The sequence below is a fragment of the Triturus cristatus genome, chromosome 11, assembly GCF_964204655.1.
Source record: "Triturus cristatus chromosome 11, aTriCri1.1, whole genome shotgun sequence".
In the NCBI taxonomy this organism is placed as follows: domain Eukaryota; kingdom Metazoa; phylum Chordata; class Amphibia; order Caudata; family Salamandridae; genus Triturus; species Triturus cristatus.
In genome coordinates, this window is record NC_140594.1 from 388,147,538 (window position 1) to 388,167,175 (window position 19,638).

The window sequence follows — 19,638 nt, forward strand, 5'->3', positions numbered from 1 at the left end:
TGACAGCTGTCACGTAGTGGGGGGGCGGGGGGGATTCTGCAGTTGTTCGTCCAGAAGTATGGTGCCCACTATTGCCATATTCTGACTGTTCCGTTCACGCTCTAGTTCTTATAGAAGTCTCGATTCCTTCTGTCTTCTGAGCGTCCCTCTTAGACCCGCCTTAATTACAAACCCCGCCTCTAACTACGTCCTCCTGTAGTACATCTTTCCATTAAGGAAGTAGTTTAGTTCTCTTCTCTCGCCCCGGAAGCGGTATCGTTTGCCTTCTGCGGCGCCAGCGGTCGGTCGTGCGGACATTACGCTGAAACATGGCTTCAAGGTTACTTGTGAGGAGCGCGCTGCGGGCACTGAGCCGTGGAACTGGGACAGCTCGTGTGCCCTTGGCGGCCAGGTCGATGTCTGCAGGAGGTAATTTCTGGGAAGCAAGGAGCGTGGTATGGCAGGACTTCACCATAAGATCCTGGAAGGATCGATTTGGCGTTCGGGCTAGATCTGCCGAGTTCGGAACTGGGGAACCATGTTCGAGTCTCGGCGTCGGGTGAACATCTTGTGATTCTGGGCAAATCACTTACTCTCTCCCTTGCCTTAAAAGCAAAAATGAATGTGACCTTGTGAATTGTGACTGGTGCGCTTCAGTCACTACCCTCGAGTTCACAATATATCAAAACAAATCTGAAAAGCTATTGAAACCTGTTAGACAATGTTCCGTGGAGGTGATGAGGTCATTGTTATAAGAGGGGCATTAAGAGAAAGCGCGTCTGTGAACGATCGAGGCAAGAGAGGTCATAACGCCCAGGCTGCCCGGAAAGGTAACGCACGTTACTTTTTTGTGAGAAACCATTCAGTATTCGGGCGGTGGGAGACCTGTAGTGTTTGTATAACCTGAGACCCAGGAGGTCAGATTCCAACAGCCACGGCTTGCTTCAAATTCAGTATACTGAGCGCAGCCATGTTTGTCGTCAGTATATATATATATATATATATATATATATATATTTTTTTTTTTTTTACTACTTATCCCCATAATTTTCTGCAACTGGCAAGTATTTTGTGTAAGCAACTGCATTACCAGCACCAAGTCTCCTATGTATAGGTCAGTGATCACAGGTAAAATGTGAGACAATTGTGCCACATTTAAGTTTTAGACCCGTTCTGAGTGATTAACATTTTTTGCTCAAAACCAAAATGCGGCTTTACTGCCTTTTTACAGTGAAACCTAAGTAACTGCATCTCCCCCACAGATGCATTTTGGAAACTTAGTCAATGTAGTTAGTGTTGATAATTGCCCACTGTTGGATTACTTAGTTGTCGGTAATACAGCACATATAGATTGTGGTACCTTAATGTCCAAGTCTGTTGCATTACCACAAATCTAGCACCAAGTTTTAAATGGCGTCCTTGGAAGTTACACCTGCTACTTGGTGTATGGCACTATTTTGAACACAGAAGGTGATGGGTAGAATTCCGTCAATTTGTCTAACCACTGGCAATCACCCGGAGTAGCATTCCAGCCCATTGTTCTTTGCTCTCCATTCATACTCTGGTAGGCCCTAGCCGTTTGCAAACTGGTCTTGAGCCAGTGTTTAATTTGTAAAAAAAAAAAAAAAGTTAGGGCCATTCTTGGAGGCCATTACATTTTGTTTAATTCGCAAACAAATGTAAAAAAAAAATCTAAATTTTAATAGGAAGGTTGGGGCTTTTCTAAATTCAATTAAGGTAATTTATCATCCATACTGTTTACTGTTTGATGCAATTGGCCTGCCCTGTGTTTCATTTGGAGGATACAATGAATTTTTAGCCTCCCATTTCAAATTCCTTCACGTTTACAGAACATTTTAACATTTTCAATTTGCTTCTTTATGTAAACTTTACTCATTTTTTTTAAATTTAGAAGCAGTTGTGCTTCCCTTCTGAGTAAACTTTGAGTGCCCCCTATATGTAAGTGTCACTGCACTTAAAACCTCTAAGTTACCCCTATAGCAGGCCTTTACAATCCTGAGGGCAGGGTGCTTGGTTCTAAGTTTGAGGGGCCCCTGCATGAGCAGGACACCCCTGCAAACTAAAGTCTATTCTCCCGGGTTGTCAGTGAACCAGCCATATACTAGTATAAAGGGGCATTAGCGACCGCATGGTAACCATCTCAAACGCTGCAACAAACCCGATCGTGTTTGGTGTCAGACATGTTGGAATCATACCTCCCACACGGTTACCGGTATAGGGGTATGATTCCACTCACCAGGAAGGCAGTCTGTGGGCTCTGTGTTCCGGGTACCAGCCTTCTAGCTCCGGACAGCACAAAATGGTTGCTGCCGACCAGCGACACATTTCTGCCATCCTGCTGTTGAGCCAAACTCTAGCAGGGGAAGGCAGGACAATAGGCATCCTGTCACAGGAAGGTGTGCCACCTCCTAGACAGGATTTAGTGTATTAGGACTGGGTAGGTGGTCTTGACAGTGACTGAAAGTCTGCATGACAGGGGCACTTTGGTGTCCCTGTGCATAGTCCAGTTCAAACCAGTCCTGGGAGCCGTTGGCTCCTGCTCTGGCGTGAAACTGGACATGGGAGTAACCTCTCCCGCTGTCCAGACCCTCCCCTGGGAGAGACCCCTGAATCTTTCCAACCCTCTCCCATTGGTACTTAAGGGCTTACCTGGCTGTAGGACCCTAGATGCGTCGTGGACAAGATTCAGAACTGAAACCACTGCACTTCAACCGTCTGGGCTCTCTGGACTTCGTTTGGGCCTGACTTTGTCTCCCTCTCAGTCTGCTGCATCATCTGTGCCTGTGCACCGTATGGGATCCGTGCAGGACCTATGGAGCACCCAAGACACCTGAAGATAATCTCCCTTGGAGCCACTCCCCTACATTCGCAGGCACCGCAACACTGCTGACTGGTCTGCCAATCCCAAGCTCCAAAGGGTTCAGCAACACAGGAGGTGGGTTCCTCTCACTCAGTTTGAGGTCAGAATCCCTCTTGGGGGCTGCAATACCCGAACCCCTGTGCACAGTGTACTTCTGCAAGTGCTTGTTGGCAATTTGCAACAAGTGCATTGGGCTCCGAGTAGCCCCAACCTCTGTCAACTTCTCCTGCATAGATCTTCAACCACTTTGCACCGAGTGCTCCATGGCCTGTTTTGTAAAGCTGTTCGAGGCCCTCTCGCGACTCCTGTGCCTCTGGCCTGTGGGTCCAATGGAGGATCACCCTTGTTTCTTTTGGGCTCCCCTACTTGCTTGGGGCCTGGCCTGACTCCCCAGTGTGTGGTGAGTCTCCTGGACCTTGCTGGTCCGAACGGTACACTTCCTTGATCTCCTGCAAGGGTTGCCTTTGCCAAGGCTTGTTGGTGCTCCCACCGTACACAGACCCCTCAGCTCTAGACATCCTTCGTGGGACATCTCGTATCCGGCTTCTGGTCATCATTGACGTTGCCTGGTACCCGCAGCTGCAGAGTCAATGTCCTGATCAACTATTCTGAAGCAGCCAACATCGGTGGGCATTCATCTACCGAGCCCCTGGTCAATCTCAAGTGACCCAGACTCTGTCCCCTCTGCGTTCAGGTACTCCTCGGCAAGAATCCTCGTTTGGATGCCAACAGACGCTTTCTCCCCTTCCAGCAGCAGCACTTTTTCGAAGTCTTCCTTTGGATTCAATGGTGGTTTCCGACACCACTTCCCATCTATGCACCTGGCTTCCCTGGGATAGGTAACTTGGATACTTCGGTATCCGCGGGTGGGATGGCTCTCCAGCCTCCTGTCTTCCACGGGGTTTCTTCAAAGTCCACTTGTAAGGGTCCTTAAACTTTACAAATCCAACCGCGACTTGCAAATAGACCTGTAAGGAGCAGGTGGTCGTGTTCTCACACTGCACACGCACTCCTTGTGGTCCCTATCTACTCACCACTGGTGGTTCCTTGGGGTCCCAGCAATTTCTACGTCCTTTCTACACTGTCCTGACTCGAGTCATTGCTCTTATACCGCTTTCTTGGTATATGGTTTGGTTTCTATTTTTATTCTGCTAAAATTTCAGAAAGCCAACCATAATTCAAATCCACTTGCAAATACAACATACTGGGCGAATGCCACTCTCATGCCTGGATGCTTGCATTTGCGACAGCACCACTGCCCCCAGAGGACAGAAAACGAACAAGCAACTCAAAATAAAAATACGAGTTATGTTATGTCCGTTGTAAGGACATTTACGAGCAGCAAACTAGAATACTGCTTAGCCCTCCACAGAATACAAGAAAGAGGTTTCTTCTGCAAGCCAATAGGTAAACAGCATCTCTGAATTTTACTAACTTTGTCGATCATCAATAAAATCTGGCTACAGCGCAGAAAAATCTACAAGCTCTCCTTTAGAAGTGTAAGTTGCTCCATCGCCATTACACTTTTTCCTTCTGGATAATTGTTCCTTCTGGATAATTGTATGTGGGTGGTGACATGAGAAACGCAAACTATTTCATCTGCAGGATGCAATACACAAATACATCAACACTTCTACACAACATGTATATCGAAATCGAACCAAAATGATGGCTCTAAGTTAAATGATCACTGCTGATATCTGCACTGTTCTGCAAGTCAAATGTTCAAATCCCTGCAAAACAGGCAGCCTTTGGGCCTTTCGAGGTCGGCAATTTGATCACCATTAATCTGGTATAGTAACACTGCGCATTTGCAGGGCTTACAAATGGGGAAAACACATGCGCACTCGACCAACACATGCGCACTACACACTCGCAACCAATCCACACACACAGTGAGGAGACCACTGCAGCAGGACCATCGGCTCGATCAGGACAGCAGAACCACCGGAGAAGGAACCCCTCGGCACGATCTGGGCAGCAAGAAGTTGTCACTGTAGACATTGTGATCCTATAGGGTCATCAATGATCTAATTCAAACGGACAAATAACATCCCTATATATTGCAGTAACACAAAAACAGCAACAAGCATTGGCATAGCCAATAGGTCTCGCCTTTGGGACCTTATTAGTGTTTTTCTATGCAACAGTTGTTGTTGCACCAAGGATATTGTGCTGCATAACTAAATACTTATAAGGTCCCAAAAGCGAAACCTATTGGCTATGCCAATGCTTGTTTTCTTTAGTTTGGTGTGCCTTACTACGAATATGTCAAACATTAAATAAAAATACTTCTTAGATGAGCCACTGGAGGTTGACCATACTAAATGCCACCTTCCTTTTCTTGACCGTGTAAAACAGGATTCCCTTTACATTCCAACAATTGGTTTGGCCTCTAAGGAAAGGTCTTGGGCTAGGTAACCTGGGCTTGGGGAGTTCATATCAGTGTGGAAAATCACCTTGTTTTATTTTTTTAATTTTTTTTTTTTAAATATCTTTTTATTTACAGAGACTCGAGAAACCACAGCATACAGAGATAATACCATGAGGACAATGTTGCCATGTACAAGAAACCACAGCTGATACATTCTCTGGTGGGGCAAACCCTTCCGGTATTTCACCCCACATCACTGAGCATCTTGATTGTTAATAAGGCCGTACTCTTTTTTTTTTTTTTTTTTTCTTTTTTTTGACTTGACAAGTGCCAACTTTGTGATCAACCTAGCAGCTTGTTTTGAATCCCCTAGCCTCACTCCTTGATTTGCTGAGAGGGCTACAGTCCTAGTTGTGTTCTGCCATTGTGTCCAGGGTCATTTTTGTGCTGTAGAATGATCCTGTAATTGAGTCACTGGTCTCCAAAACAAGTGCATTCATATCGGGTATTGGTGTTGTGTCACCCAAAAGCCACTTATTTTAACACTAGTTCAGAGGAGAGATAGATACATCCTGAATGAAGAAGGGTTGACTTGATGATTTTACATAATGAGGAAGTCTTAGACTCTAATATGTTTTGAATGTGCTGCCAGGAACAGTTGTAGTAATTTGCATAACATAGTAGATTTTCCATGATCTTAACAAAAGTTTAGCATCCTTGCTATTTATCACTTCTCTTACATGAAAGTTAGATCTGTTGGTGTGACGAAGCTGAGCACCCATATTTGACGTAGTGCATATTTTGAGGTTGTGCTGTCATCTTTAAATTAGGCCTATCCTGCTTAATTTGAGGTCCTGTTCAATTAACGCAGAACATCTGGGTTCCAAACAACAAAGTCTTCCTTCCTATTTTTGTCCTTTCAACCTACTTCCAGTTTCTAGTGGAAACTAGTGTGAACCCCATTGGTAATCCTGGAAAGCTATATATTTCTGAAAAGTGGACCATTCTGAATTCCGCAAAGGGCCATATCTATAGATCCCACATCTGTTGAAATAAAGAAATATTGAAAATGAGTAGAGAAAAAAGAGCCCTTCGTTACAATGTTTTCATCAGTAACTTTTTGTCACAATGGCTGAATTACAAAAGCAGTGCACCATTACGTACGTTTGACACTTTTAGTTGTGGGGATCTGTAGTGTTTGTAGGTTCTCCAAGAACTCGAGGTACCCAGAGCCAACAACTGAGCGCCAACAACTGAGCTGCACCATACAATTGTTATCCCTTGTGTACGGAGTATAGACCAATGTATATCGTGAAATATATGTAGAGTGAAAAATAAATATCAAGGTAACCTATGTTTCTGAAATGTTCACAAAATATGGCGTTTAGTAGCAGTAGTTATTTGTACGTCTCTGAATTTGTGGGTACCCCTACAAGCATATGATCTAGTGGGTATTTTCCAAAATGTCGTCTTTTTTTACACACTGGCTCACATTTGGAAGGCAGAAATACAGCGAAATCCAATTGGTAATATCAAATATTTATTCTATGGTCCCACATGTCTTCTGATAAAAAAAAAAATGGTACCTCACTTGTATGGGTAGGCCTAATGCCTGCAACAGGAAATGACCCAAAACCCAACTTGGATACATCACATTTTTGCCACTCAACTAACCGTGTTTTTACAAAGTTAGTAGCTATAGATTTTGTGCCATGGCTCAGCTGGCACTTAGGGAAACCTAGCAAACCTGTACAGTTTTTAAATGTAGGCACCTATGGGAAACCATGATTGGGTGACTCACCTGGCTCTCACCAGGTTTTACCCAGAGTCCCATGCAAACCTCAAACCTTGACTAAACACATTTTCCTCACATTTCTGTGATCGAAGGTTCTGACATCTGTGGGGACACACACATTTCTTCCACCCAGCATTCCCCTAAGTCTTCTTATAAAAATGGTACCTCACTTGTGTGGATGGATAGGCCCAGTGCCTGCACTAGGAAACTGGCCAAAACACAACATGGATACATGAAATTTTTCCCACTCAAAACAGACCCTCTTTTTACAAAGTGGGTAGTCCAAACTTGATAACTTCAAGGCATTCAGGATGGTGTCTTGTGTGGATCCAATGAGGTTTTTTTTTAGCCACAAGGCCATGCAAACCTCAAGCTTTGCCTGAAATCACACATTTTCCTTGCATTTCTATGATGGAAACTTCAGGAGTCAACAATTTCTACCACCCAGCATTACCCCATGGTCACCTGTGCTGATTAAAAACGCTGCGCCACTTGTGCGCTGGTCTTAGTGCCTGCGATTCCAGAAGCTTCCGGTTCAGAAATGTAAGGAAAATGCATAGTTTCAGGCAAAGCTTGAGGTTTGCAGGGCTTTGTGGGTATGAAAATCGTCTGGGATTCATGCATGGCACAGTATCCTGGAATCTCCTGGTTGTCTAATTTTAAACAATGTCTGTTGTTGGTAGGTTTCCATGGGTGGCAGACGAGCACAACCCAAAATCCAGCAGCTACCCCCTATTGCTGATCTCGCCACGTAGCACTTGAGGACCTTTTTTGTCATGGTCTCTAGGCCCACCAACAAAAGTGAGGTACCATTATCAGCAGACCTGGGAAATGTGTGGTGGAAATGTATGGCTCCCCGCAGAGCCCAGAAGCAAATGTTTGTTATTAGTCAAAGTTTGAGGTTTGCAGGGTATTGTGGGTAAGAAAACAGTGTAGGATGTATGCGAAGAAGACCAACCCCCCCACCCCAGATCGGGGCCGGACTGGCTGTAGCGGGAACCGGGCGTTTCCTCGGTGGGCCGCTTGGGTGGGGGCCGGTATTCCACCCCCATAACAAAATCGTCAAACGGGCCCTCACAAACTGCTTGGCTGGTCTCACCCCAGGGGGGACTGGCCGAGCAGTTTGCCAGGGCTGGTTTTGGTTCCCAGTCGGGCCTTGTCCCGGATGCTTATTTTTAAGAACTGTCTGGGTCTGGTAGGTTTTTCCAGGTGGCAGCCTACTCGAGCCCAAAAGGTGTGCTGTTGCAAGTGGGATGATATTGTGAGTTAGCAAGACTTTCCTGGCCAATACGTAAAAACAACACTCAAAAAAATCAAATGTCCTGTAGCTTGCTATTGGGATGGGATGCTTTGTACGCAAATGAGCAGAAAGGCTGAGTGGTTAGGGTGGGTCCTGATGTTAAGATGGGCAAGACCCACCCCATTCTTTTATTAAAAGTATGTATTCCTGCAGTACAGTTGTCTGTCTGCTCCGGGGGGGAGGGGCAGGGGCATGGCCATGCTCATCCTGGGTAGCTCACACCCCTAAATTCGGAATAAACCAAATTCCCTCAACGCCATTGGGCTTTTTGCACCCCTGTGGGCAGATTGAGGGGTGGGGGGTCGTTATCCTAATCTGCCCGGGAGGGGGGGGGGGGGGGGGGGGGGGGGGACGGGGGGGAGAAAGACTGTTGCTCCAAATATTTGAGGTGGGTGCATAGCCATGTGCATGCTTTGTAGCCTCTACCCCTATATTTTTGTATAACCAAAAAATCCTTGCTGTCTAGTGTACTAGGGAGCTGAAGGACTAGAATATATATACATTGCCAAATGGGAGCACAAGCTTTTTACCCAAGGGGCCGCTCTGCCTATCCCTAGTGTCAAGTGGGTGGATCCCTGCTTGGGGCTCACTCTCCTGTAGCAATTCCCCAAGCTGGGATTCTCTGTGCAGAGTACCATTGGTAAGGGGGGATTCTCCCCTTTCCAACGATGCCTCTACTCTAAGAATCAGTGCTCGGTGGGGGTCTCACATTTTTCCCCAAGCACTGATTCAATGAAAGTAAAACAAGCCCCTCGGCTCACTTTACTTTCACTGCAAAGACATCAGTATGCCCTGCACACAGGTTTGTGTTTTTTTTTAGTTTGTTTTTAGTTACTGCAGTGACAATTGGGCTGCGCTTGGTGTAAATAACACTCTCTCAGATGCAGGGTGTCGGAGGAGTCTTTAAGTTCCTCCCCAGTGTTGGCCAATGGCCCACACCCGCACCCAGGAGGTAGTGTGGCCAACAGCCGCACTTGAAACCTTAACTGCTTTTTTGCTGCACAACTTAGAGTGCATATTAAAGCTTCATGGTGTTGGTGGCTTGTTTTAAGTAGAGCATGCTTTCGAAGTGGCTTTCCTAGTCTCGATTGAATAGACTACCAAAGGTTAGTAGGAGTACTCTAGCTAGACCTTCTGCAATTGTGACCAGTTCTTAGTGGTAGGTCTCACTTTCACTGCTTTGGAAATGTTTTGGGGGTAATTACAATTTCCATGCTTCCGTCTCACTGTTCTTGAAATATTCATTAGCTACCCTTCGTTACTGTACAGTAGATATGAGTTGCTGTCTGTTATTAACCAAGTGAATGGCCACTTGTTCAGCAACAGTTGCTTAACAGACATGCATACAAAATTAAAACCGCTGTTTCTCTTCTTCAGGTATTCCCACAGATGAGGAGCAAGCAACGGGACTGGAGAGGAAGGTCATGAAGGCTTTGGAGAAGGGAAAGGTATGTATCGGTTCTATGGTTATCATCTGACCCAGACCACACTATACCAAGACTGCCAGTCTTGACAATCCTTCGCCTACATCACATCAAAGACGTGGAATGATCTGCCTCGTCCTTTCCAGACCTGCTCCTCACTACCAGAGTTCTGAAAATGATTGAAGACCTGGCTCTTCTACTGGGCCCCATGAGCGCCTGGATATCCTCACGAGTGACCAGCAGCGCTTTAGACTTGGTTGATTAGATGCGGAGGCATCTTGGTTAAGATTGGTGGCCAGATAAGATTTTGGAATTAGATTAAGTTAACTTTTATAACTGGCAACTATCCCACCAGAAGGTATTTTTGGTGCTTAAGTTTAAACTAAAAACTTATAAATATGGCTCCCTGTTTTCACTTATTTTTACAGATCAATACAGACAGAACTTTCCTGTCTGTATTTATTTTTAAAAGCGGAAAAATGCAGATTATTTGGCTTCTTTTAAGTGACTCAACATGCTGAGATTAATGGCTTTCAGGCCAATAGCTATGCATAATGGCAGCATGGGGAGCTACAAAGCTAAATGAGACGTGCTTAAATTGTTGCATATCTCAACATGTATACGTGCTATTACATTATCTTTTTTTAATGTGGGTTTAACTTTTTATTATTTTTAGCTGTGTAATGTGCTAAAACCTGGCAGGCATCTAAGTATGAGTGCAGGTTTATCCGTTAAATGTAGAAATATACGAGTTATCTCACCTGTTCACAAAACACAAAGTAAACATGGCTAAATACCAATAAAATGGCCAATAAATAAATAAGGATAAAAAGACAAATATTCAAAAAATAAATACCATAAAACAGGGAGCCCTAGTATAAAAAACGCACACATACCAGACTGGGAGATACTTAAGCAGGAATACAGAAAGATGACGTCCAATCATTTCTGAACTTCAACAGGCTTGACTCCTTACATATTAAAAGAAAGAAGGCATGCGTTCCATTTTATCCTACCCCAGCACAGGAAGTGATCCCGTTACTTTCGATACAATGCTATCTGGCCAAAACATTTAGCACAAGTTGCAGTTTACGAACTGCGCTTTGGGCTAGATCTAGGTAGACTGGGTTATAGTAGTCCAGTTGCACTCAGATGAAGGAATTCATAATTTGCAATTTGTGAGGGGAAAATAACCAGTAAAGACAATGGTTTAGAGGAAGGAAGTGAAAGAAGCCAGAGTGCATGGAAGTTAAATCCCAGCTGAGTAATTTCACACGAGTAATTCTTACACAATTGATAAGGAGAGGCTTTGGGCCCATGGAGAGAAGCCAAAATAGCAATCCTTACAAATAAAAAAGTGGGTCTCGCAGGCTGTAAAATCTCTTCTCTCTAGTTAACTTCAGTTAATGAATACACATTCCTCTGGTTACATTGGCCAAACAGTCGTGCAGCTTTGAGGCATGGCTAGTAATCTCACCCAAGATCATTTGAATATCATCTGCATATATAAAAAGGCCAAAGCCAAAATACTGAATTGGGTACGCCAAATAAATCGAATAGAGGTCGAAAAATGAGGGCTAGAATGGAACCTAGGCTGGTCCCCAGGATAACGATTAGACGGATTAGATGCAGGAAGAAAAAGCAACTTGTAAAGTTCTGTTGCATTAAGTCTGTGAACCATGATAGTGCCTTCTCTGTGACACCAAGGTCAGCAAGTCTGGATAGAGTAAAATTAAGGCTGCTGGGAGATGATAGCACCGTTCATTCAGTGCAGCCACAACAACCATCCAAGTCTTTTGGAACACATACTGATGATAGAGGCAATGAGAACCGTCCTTGGCTGGTTCTGCTCCAATAGCCAGAGGCATTTTTGCAGCTTAAATGGAAGGATGGGTGGGGGAGAGAAGCACATCAGCTAGAAAGCAATGTGGAGCAGGTAAAAGCGCACAGACGAGAGAGCAATGCAGAGCTCGGTGAGAGAGAAGTACACCAGGGAGACAGCTAGAAAACGCATGTACCGACATGGAGTGCTTAAATTAGTATCAGTAGTGGAAGCTTTAAAAGCAAATCGGCAAGGGAGACTGTAAAGCGGCTTTGCTAAAGGAGGAGTAATACAAGACTGACCAACTTTGAATAAGAAGCAAGCAGATGCGCGACCATTGCACCAAGCAGTGGGAGGGTTAAAAGCTAGCCCAGGTAGGCTCAGTAAGTCCAGCTGGAAGTGCCATTGTACAAAGGTGTGACCGACTCTGCTGTCAACCCTCACTGTGTCTGCCACGAGGTCAAAACAGTCTTGTTATTCATATACCAATTCAGCACACTCTTGATGGAGCATACTAGAAACAATGACCGCGATACAGATTAAACCATCATTGAGAGTTGTCAAACCGATGAAACGTCTCCACCCAGAAACTAGTATAAAATGAAAGTGTAAAAAAAAAAAAAAAAATCATTTATATTAAAGAGTAACATTCCCACTCTGACTCTTAGGGGCCATTTGGTATTGAGTTTATCAGTATTTAGCTCCCTATATTGCATTAAAACTGTGAAAGACAGGTACCCACAGGTTGGAATGTCCTACAAACAACCTCAAAGGAAAGGTGGTGGCCTCAGGAGAGGGTAGGTCCTTTTGACGTTAGCTCTTGGACAGCATAGTGAAAGAAGTAGACGGACCACTGTTAATCTACTAATAAAAATGGTCAACCTGATCAAGCCCTGCAGCTGTTTATAGATGGAAATATCCACTGTTCTGATTCCTCGCTGTTCAGCTCTTCATGTCCAATTTTACAAAGTACTTGAGTTGCTCAAGCACTAACTTTCTATCTATGTGGCCAGGTACTCGCCTAATGCCTCTATGGCATTTGTCTGTGTATAATATTTCTCAGGGTTCAAGATTACTGTTTCTGATATTGGAGGATGTGATTCCCATACCATTTCACCAACTATGCTATTTGATTTCCTTAGTGCCTTAATTAGATGTGTTGCGCTTTCTCTCCAGGATCCATACAGTATCCTGAAACCACCTCATTATGCTGGGACAAAGGAGGACCCTCACATCGTCCCTTCCATCAACAAGAAAAGGATTGTAGGCTGCATTTGTAAGTTCTAACAAGCTTGTGTTTTCTGGAGTGGCATGGACCTCTGCAATTGGCTTTCTGCTTTGTTAAAACTCTTCTGTCCACCAATGAATGGGAAATGGAAATGTGTTCGACTCCTTGGAGGCTTCCACACATAGAAATTACATCAATTATAGCATTTAGAATATCGGTTCTGAGAACTGTTTTGCTTGGCTATAAAATTGATCCTCCTAGACCAACATTGAGATCCAATTGATTTAATTATTCTTGAGTAAGCGCAATCCAGAGAAATTATCTCAGATCTTGACAGTGTTTTTGGGTTGTTGAGCTGCTAGTAACGTACCCTTATTTTGAGGTGTCTCCTTTGAAAGGTGTTTAGACGGATTACTTTGCATTCAAATTACATAGAGGGATTGCCATTTACTTGGGCCCAGGTGAAATTCCTGTTGCATCTGTGTAGTCTCAAATAATTTTGTGTTCAGCTTGTTATGTAAAATTCTTGAAATGGCATAATTGGCAGCAAAGTTTTAGCATGGGAACGACGAGCGGCTGCTGTTTGCAACACTTGTCTTCTTGCACCATCCTCCTCCTGCTGCATGCCCCTCTTCCGTTTTGCTGCTTGGCCTATCGCTCCCGCCTTGTTGCTTGGCTCGTCCCTGTCCCCCTTACACACATTGTTGCTGTTTGCCCTGTTCCTCCTGCCCCCTCATGTTCATGCTGCTTACACCCCCCCACATGCGTTGATGTTGCTTGACATTTTCTGTAGAAGTTTAGAACTGTTCACTGTGCATAACTGTCATAGTCTGTCGTAGTCAAGGTTTATGCTTGTATGGCTGCTGAGCAGGCTGGTGGTCATTTCTTCGCTTGTCAATGGTTCTGCCTGCTTGAAGTAAACTAATGTCAATATTTGATTTTGGCTCTTCTACTGTGTTCCTTTCATGGTATTTAATGATCTTTCCTTCATTCACCACAGGTGAGGAGGACAACACCAGTGTCATCTGGTTTTGGCTTCATGAAGGAGAGCCCCAACGCTGCCCGTCTTGTGGTGCCCATTACAAGCTGGTCCCCCATGAGCTCCCTCACTAACTTGTATATTGCTTTGGCTGTACTTCCTGGCATTTTGGGGCGCAGGACTCCCACTTGTTCTCTGTCTGCAACGTGTGGTGTAATTTATCTTTTCCAGTTGAAATCTCTAATAAAGAGCTGCTGCGATCGGCGTTCTCTCTACTACTTGTTTAAGCTCATTGTTTCACTGCCTGGTATTAGCCGGGTCTTCTTCTTGGGAGAATGGAGAAAGGAGTGCTGCACAGGGAACAGGCTGATCATAAATTGTACAGTGGCCATTTGAGCACTTAAATGGTGCATACATAGAAAAGCTTAAATAGGAACACCTGTCTGCCGACCCAATGTATTTGTAGAGGATTTAAAGGCATTCATAAAGAATGTGACGAATCTGCAACCGATTTACATTTTTCGGGAATAGTTAATAGTTTCAGCACATTAACAATGTTTAAAGTACTGCTGAATCATCATATAGGCATTGGGGGTGTAAATACCCCCAAGAAATAAAGGTTGAAATTGTGGGTAGACTAATGAAGAAAAACATATCTGATTTATTTGTATAGTCCAAGAGAAAAGGCTTTGGACTAGGTCATAACATTTAGACTAATCCTGCTATTGCAAGAAACATAGATAGCAAGTGTTCACTTAAGGAGGCCTTACTCCGAACCCGCTTGTGTGACGCTAGCACCTATATTCTACAGTGCTGATAAGCAGCAACAACAAAATCATTAGAATACAGGAAAACAATCTGATGCGTGACATGAGCCGTTTCATTAAATGCCAACGTTAAACATCTTACTGTAAAGGAAAATCTCTAGGGATTAATTGCGCTCAAATGCTGTACTGAATAGCCTTCAGACCTTGGTAGCGCATGATTTTCTCCAGTTAAGAGAGCTGCATTGTACAGCACTAGTGTTACAATACATTTAATGACTTTCTCAAGCATATTTTTGTGGCTCTCTATGAAAAGTAATCTCAGTGCAGGCACAAAGTAGAGTAGTGTGCTAAAAACGTTACACAGCCAGCAACCAAAGACCAGACAACCCCGACACAAAAAAATGAAATGTGCATTTAGCTAAAAAGTGACCAAGGAGGTTCACATGAAATAGACAGACTTGCCCTACCTTCAATATTTGTACTGAAGTTTGATTAGCTGTGTGTGATTCTATCTTAGCAAGATTCGAAACCCAGCTGTGATTATAGTTAGCAGATGCTACCTAGGATGTGCTGCAGATTTACTTTGGGAGAATGTGTATGCCAGAAGCGAAATGCTACACAATTCAGACACCTTTGTGCAATGAAAGACCAGTTTGAGGGACATGTGAAATAATGGTTTCAGGGAAATCTAGTTCATTACTTGTGATGGCAGATCGCAATTGTAGTTGTATCCGAGATTCACTAATCCTGGCCAAGAGGACCCACCTGCCCTTATATTCACCAGATTCTCACTTCCCTTTATTATTTTGATTCATATAAAAAGCTAATCGAAGTTGCTGCTTGTTGAACTCATCCTAATTTTTCAGCAAAACTGCCCCTGCGATCTGAGCATCCCCCTGATGACATCTCGGGGATTTTGAAGCCTCTTCTTTAGAACTGCTTCAGATTACTATCTATTTCCAGCTACTGCAAACACTTGTGATGTCAAACAACATTAAAATATACATCACACTTTCAGAACCTCAGGTGTATACCGAAAGATCTAGCTTGCTGATGTCAGCCAGGCAAATAGAGCCAAAGGAAAGCCTTGGCAAAGGCATTTGTTTGCCGTTTTGGTCTAGAATGTTTTTTTCCCGACTCCACAGTATTTTATGTGGAACTCTCTGCTTAACCAGCTTGCTACACCTATTTTTGGAAGGACACCATAAGAGGTAATTAGTATCTATGTTGTGGTCTAGTGCATAATATGGAAATAAGACCTACTCATCCAATATCGCTGACACGTATTTGTAATAAACCATGTCTCTTCACTGCAAGCTTTTTTGTTGTAAAAATGAATGTTTTGCTGAGGATTTTTATTTTTCCATCGGGTGAAATCTGATAATTGTCTCCTTATTTGCGCTGCGTTGCCTCTTCTCCTCTTTCTGTGCGTACACATCTCATTCTAGACATTCGCATTCTGGCTCTACTGAGTTAACTCCTTGAGTGCCCCGCCCTTTCCACGCCCTGTGCCGGGCGTTTCATTAGCGGGCGGGGCTCATGACGAGAGTCTCGTCATGAGCACAGCGCAACCGCGGCCCATGACGAGACCATCTCGTCATGGGCACTCAAGGGGTTAAAGAAATGAGAGGGAGCAGAAGACTGAAGGACCGAAAGGTAAAGTAGAGGTCTAGGGCTTGTCCGACAGATGAGTAGGGTTGCACAATGTATTTGTAAATGATGTAGCTGTTTTCGACGATGGTGCAGGCCGGTAAAGGGAACCAGTGGAGTTCTATAGGCTGTGGATGAGATGTAAGGGGTGTCTGTGGCATCTGGGAGACCATGAAACAGGGTATTACCAAAATTCAGTGGCAAGTGTATGATAACTTGACAACCATTCTGAATTCATTTTCTTAAAGAAGCGGTTTCTCTTTCTCTAGAAGAGAGCGCTGGGAAGTACTTCAAGCTTATAGTTCTATGGTGTGCCAAACATCCGGATGAGAAGGAATGTACTTTTTTCCTCACAGATACATGGATCCTATTCAAGGATTGATCTAATGTGAGGTTCTCCAGAGATGGTGGATGCCATAGGTTTGATCAGACATGGCACAAAAGCACTCTTGGATCGTGTTATGCTAGTGGTGGGAGGAGGGACGACAGAAGAACATGAATAGGAACAAAACATGGGAATTTGACAAAGCCTTATTTCAAAAATCTGTTCGGTACATATGCATTGAGGCATATGATCACACATTACCTCGTGTAGAACGACACAGGTGAAGTCTCCCTGAGCATAATGTGGGATGCTTTTAAGGCGTTCCTTATAGGAAGTTGTATAGTGGAGGGAGCAAAACCATGCAAGACTAAAAGGGTCTTTAGGGGATCTTTTGAAACGCAACAGAAAATAGTAACAGAGCAATGTAGACACCTGAAAGCCTTGTGACAGGCAACCTTATTGAAAAGGACAGATTGATCTGGCCACAGGAAAGTAAGAGAAATCGGTGTTTTGTTTAAAACACAAATTCTATGAGCAAGCCAGTAAGAGTTGGCTCATGACTGGCAAGGAGACTGAGGCTGCAAGTGGTATCAAGAAAATAAATCCTCTTTATTGAGAACGGGGATAAAATTGGGGCTGTTAGACTTTTATGCCAACCTATAGCATGAAAGACCCAGGCCAACTTGAGGTTTTTATTAATACACCCATCCTCCCGAAATTAACTATAGCCAATGGTGCTAATATGGAGAAGCCAATTTCAGTTGATGAGGTTTCAAAGGCAATTTCTGATTTACAAACTGATAAATCCTCGGGCCCAGATAGGCTAACTAGTATATTCTGTCAACAGTTTAGATTAGAACTGATCCTCCGCTTAGTTACGCCCCTAACTTAAGGAGTTAAATAGTTACTATCAAGTGGTTTCCCTGCTTGCTTAACACCGCTTGCATTGCTATGGAGGCCCTGGCTGGGGTAGGACTTCGTTCCCCAGCTTCCTCCTGTTTCTAGGAGGGGTCATTGACTGTGGATGCGTTACAAAAGCGCTACTGCCCTCTCTGCAGCTCGAGACGTTAATCTCAAGCGGTTTCCCTGCCCGCTTCACACTGCTCCTGAGGCCCTCGCTGGAGTGGGACTTCATTTCCCCTCCCCCTCTCAAAAGCTCTGCAGCATGAAAGCATGCCTGGTCGAAGAGTGGGTCTGTCTGCGCATGTCGGAGGCTGTGCTGGGCCACCCCTCCTAACATTCAGGTTTAAAGGTGAGCTGTTGGGGGCGTGGCCAAGATGGCGGGGTGAACGTACGCGCTGCCTCGAAGCTCCTGCCGGCGGCCGTTTGAAGCACCGGCCCCTGGGCCGTATATGTGTTACCTGAGCTCGGCCAGGGAGCCACAAAGGGTCAGACCCGAGCGGGAGGCTGGCCGGAGTGGCGGCGGGGGCCGAGGGGGCTTGCCTCCTGAGCTTTGCAGCAGAGTGGTGCTGGAGTGGAAGCCTGGCGAGGCCTCCTCCACCGGGGCCTAGAGTGATAGTGGCGGCAGTGACGGCGGCTGCAGATGGGGGTGGCGCTCCCCTTGTGCCCTGAGGTCACTAAAACGACCCGGGAGACCTGGAGCCGAGCTGCCGTGAGCAGGAAGTGAAGGCAGCGAGCAGCGGATGGACGCCGCGCGGGCCTCATGGCCTGCGTAGAGGTGGATGTCTCACGGCTGGGAGACACGGTGTCGTGGTGTGCCTGAGGGGGCCCAGCTGTGGTGACCAGAGGGCCGAGCAGTGGAGTGCAGTGGGACGATGTTAGAGGCCTGCAGGCGAAGTAGCGGAGATCACGCCCGGCCGGCGGGAAGGAGGCCGGGCGACACCAGTGGTGCTGGACAGAATGAGTGTGGATGATTGCAGCGGACCCAGAGTCCCTGCCCGTTGCTGGTGAAAGAGGTGCTGCAGGTGGGCCTGGAGGCCGGTTCAGCGCAGCTCCCAGGTGAGGAGCGGAGCCGAAGAACAGGGGGCGGGGGGGCGCCGAGCTCCCGGACTGGCGGTGGCTGACCGGTGCTGGGCTGAGGGAGGCCAGCGGACACGGCCGACAGGTTAGTGGGGGTGCCACTCGAGACTCCCTAGACTGTTGGGTGGACATCTGGGCCCCGGCGGTGAGCGGAGACAAGGGAGGCGGTTGGTACTCAAACCTGCGGCGGAGACGGTCGCCAAACCTGCGGCGGAGACGGTCGCCAATTCAGAAGCTGGCGGGAACGCTGCCGTTTGCTGGAGACAGAGCCTCACCGACTACTGGATGGGCTGGGAGGCCCAAGGGGGATCGGAGGAAGGCTGCGTGGCACTGCCGTGTGGGGCTAGCTGAGGAGCCTAGGGGCACCGGGACTGTTTCTGAGCCAGGCCATAGCGCACCGGATCCCAACACGCAGGAAGCGCCGCCAATAGAGAGACCTGGATGGCTGGCGCGGGATGAGACTGGACGACGCTCTTGAGTGACCTTGTTGCAAAACGCTCAAACCACCCCAGAGGACGGTGGCCCTGCGGGGATTTGGGTGGCCAGGACACTGAGGTGTGGCCGACGCTTGGAGCGGAGCAGACGGTGAGAATCGGAGGTGCGGGGGTCCCACCGGCAGGAGCAGGGACGCACTCCGGAGGTAGCTGTGACACCGGTTGCAGAGGACGGCGAGCTGAGGGCCCAGGGGGACAAGCACGCAGCCAGACATCGAGGCGCCGCCCGGGGACTGCCAAGCCTCATGGGGTGGAGGCGGACGATGTGCGGCAGCGTGGAGGGGAGCTCCCCTACTTTGGACCCTGGTGGCATTTGAGCTAGCGACTAGTCAGGGACTCCGAGGATCTGGGGTCCAGGGGTGTTGGAGCTGGCAGTGATCGGCGGGACGCCTGAGGTGGACAGCGGCCCGGGTGGATTCATGTTCCTCGTCTTTTTTCCCTTAACCTAGTGAGGTGATCCCTTCTACTTTATATGCCCCAGAGGACCTGTCCTGAACCAGTGTAGCAACACCCCGTTACAACTGTGTGGTTAATTTTCCTTCTTACTCTTTCATGCACCTAGGAATACCCTACCTAGACCCCAGCGGAGGACCCCCACTTTAGTGGTTTTTCATACGTGAAGGTATTGCCTATCTGGTGT

General features: G+C 46.1%; 1 protein-coding gene across 1 annotated transcript; it reads left to right on the forward strand.

Moving 5' to 3' along the window:
- The first annotated feature begins 213 nt into the window (after positions 1–213).
- On the forward strand, positions 214–14,057 carry LOC146784244 (cytochrome c oxidase subunit 5B, mitochondrial-like). Its single transcript, XM_085634743.1, has 4 exons — positions 214–408; positions 9,707–9,777; positions 12,752–12,851; positions 13,804–14,057. Exons 1-4 carry the CDS (start codon positions 309–311, stop codon positions 13,914–13,916), a joined length of 384 nt encoding a protein of 127 aa, XP_085490869.1. The 5' UTR covers positions 214–308; the 3' UTR covers positions 13,917–14,057.
- Positions 14,058–19,638: the final 5,581 nt, after the last annotated feature.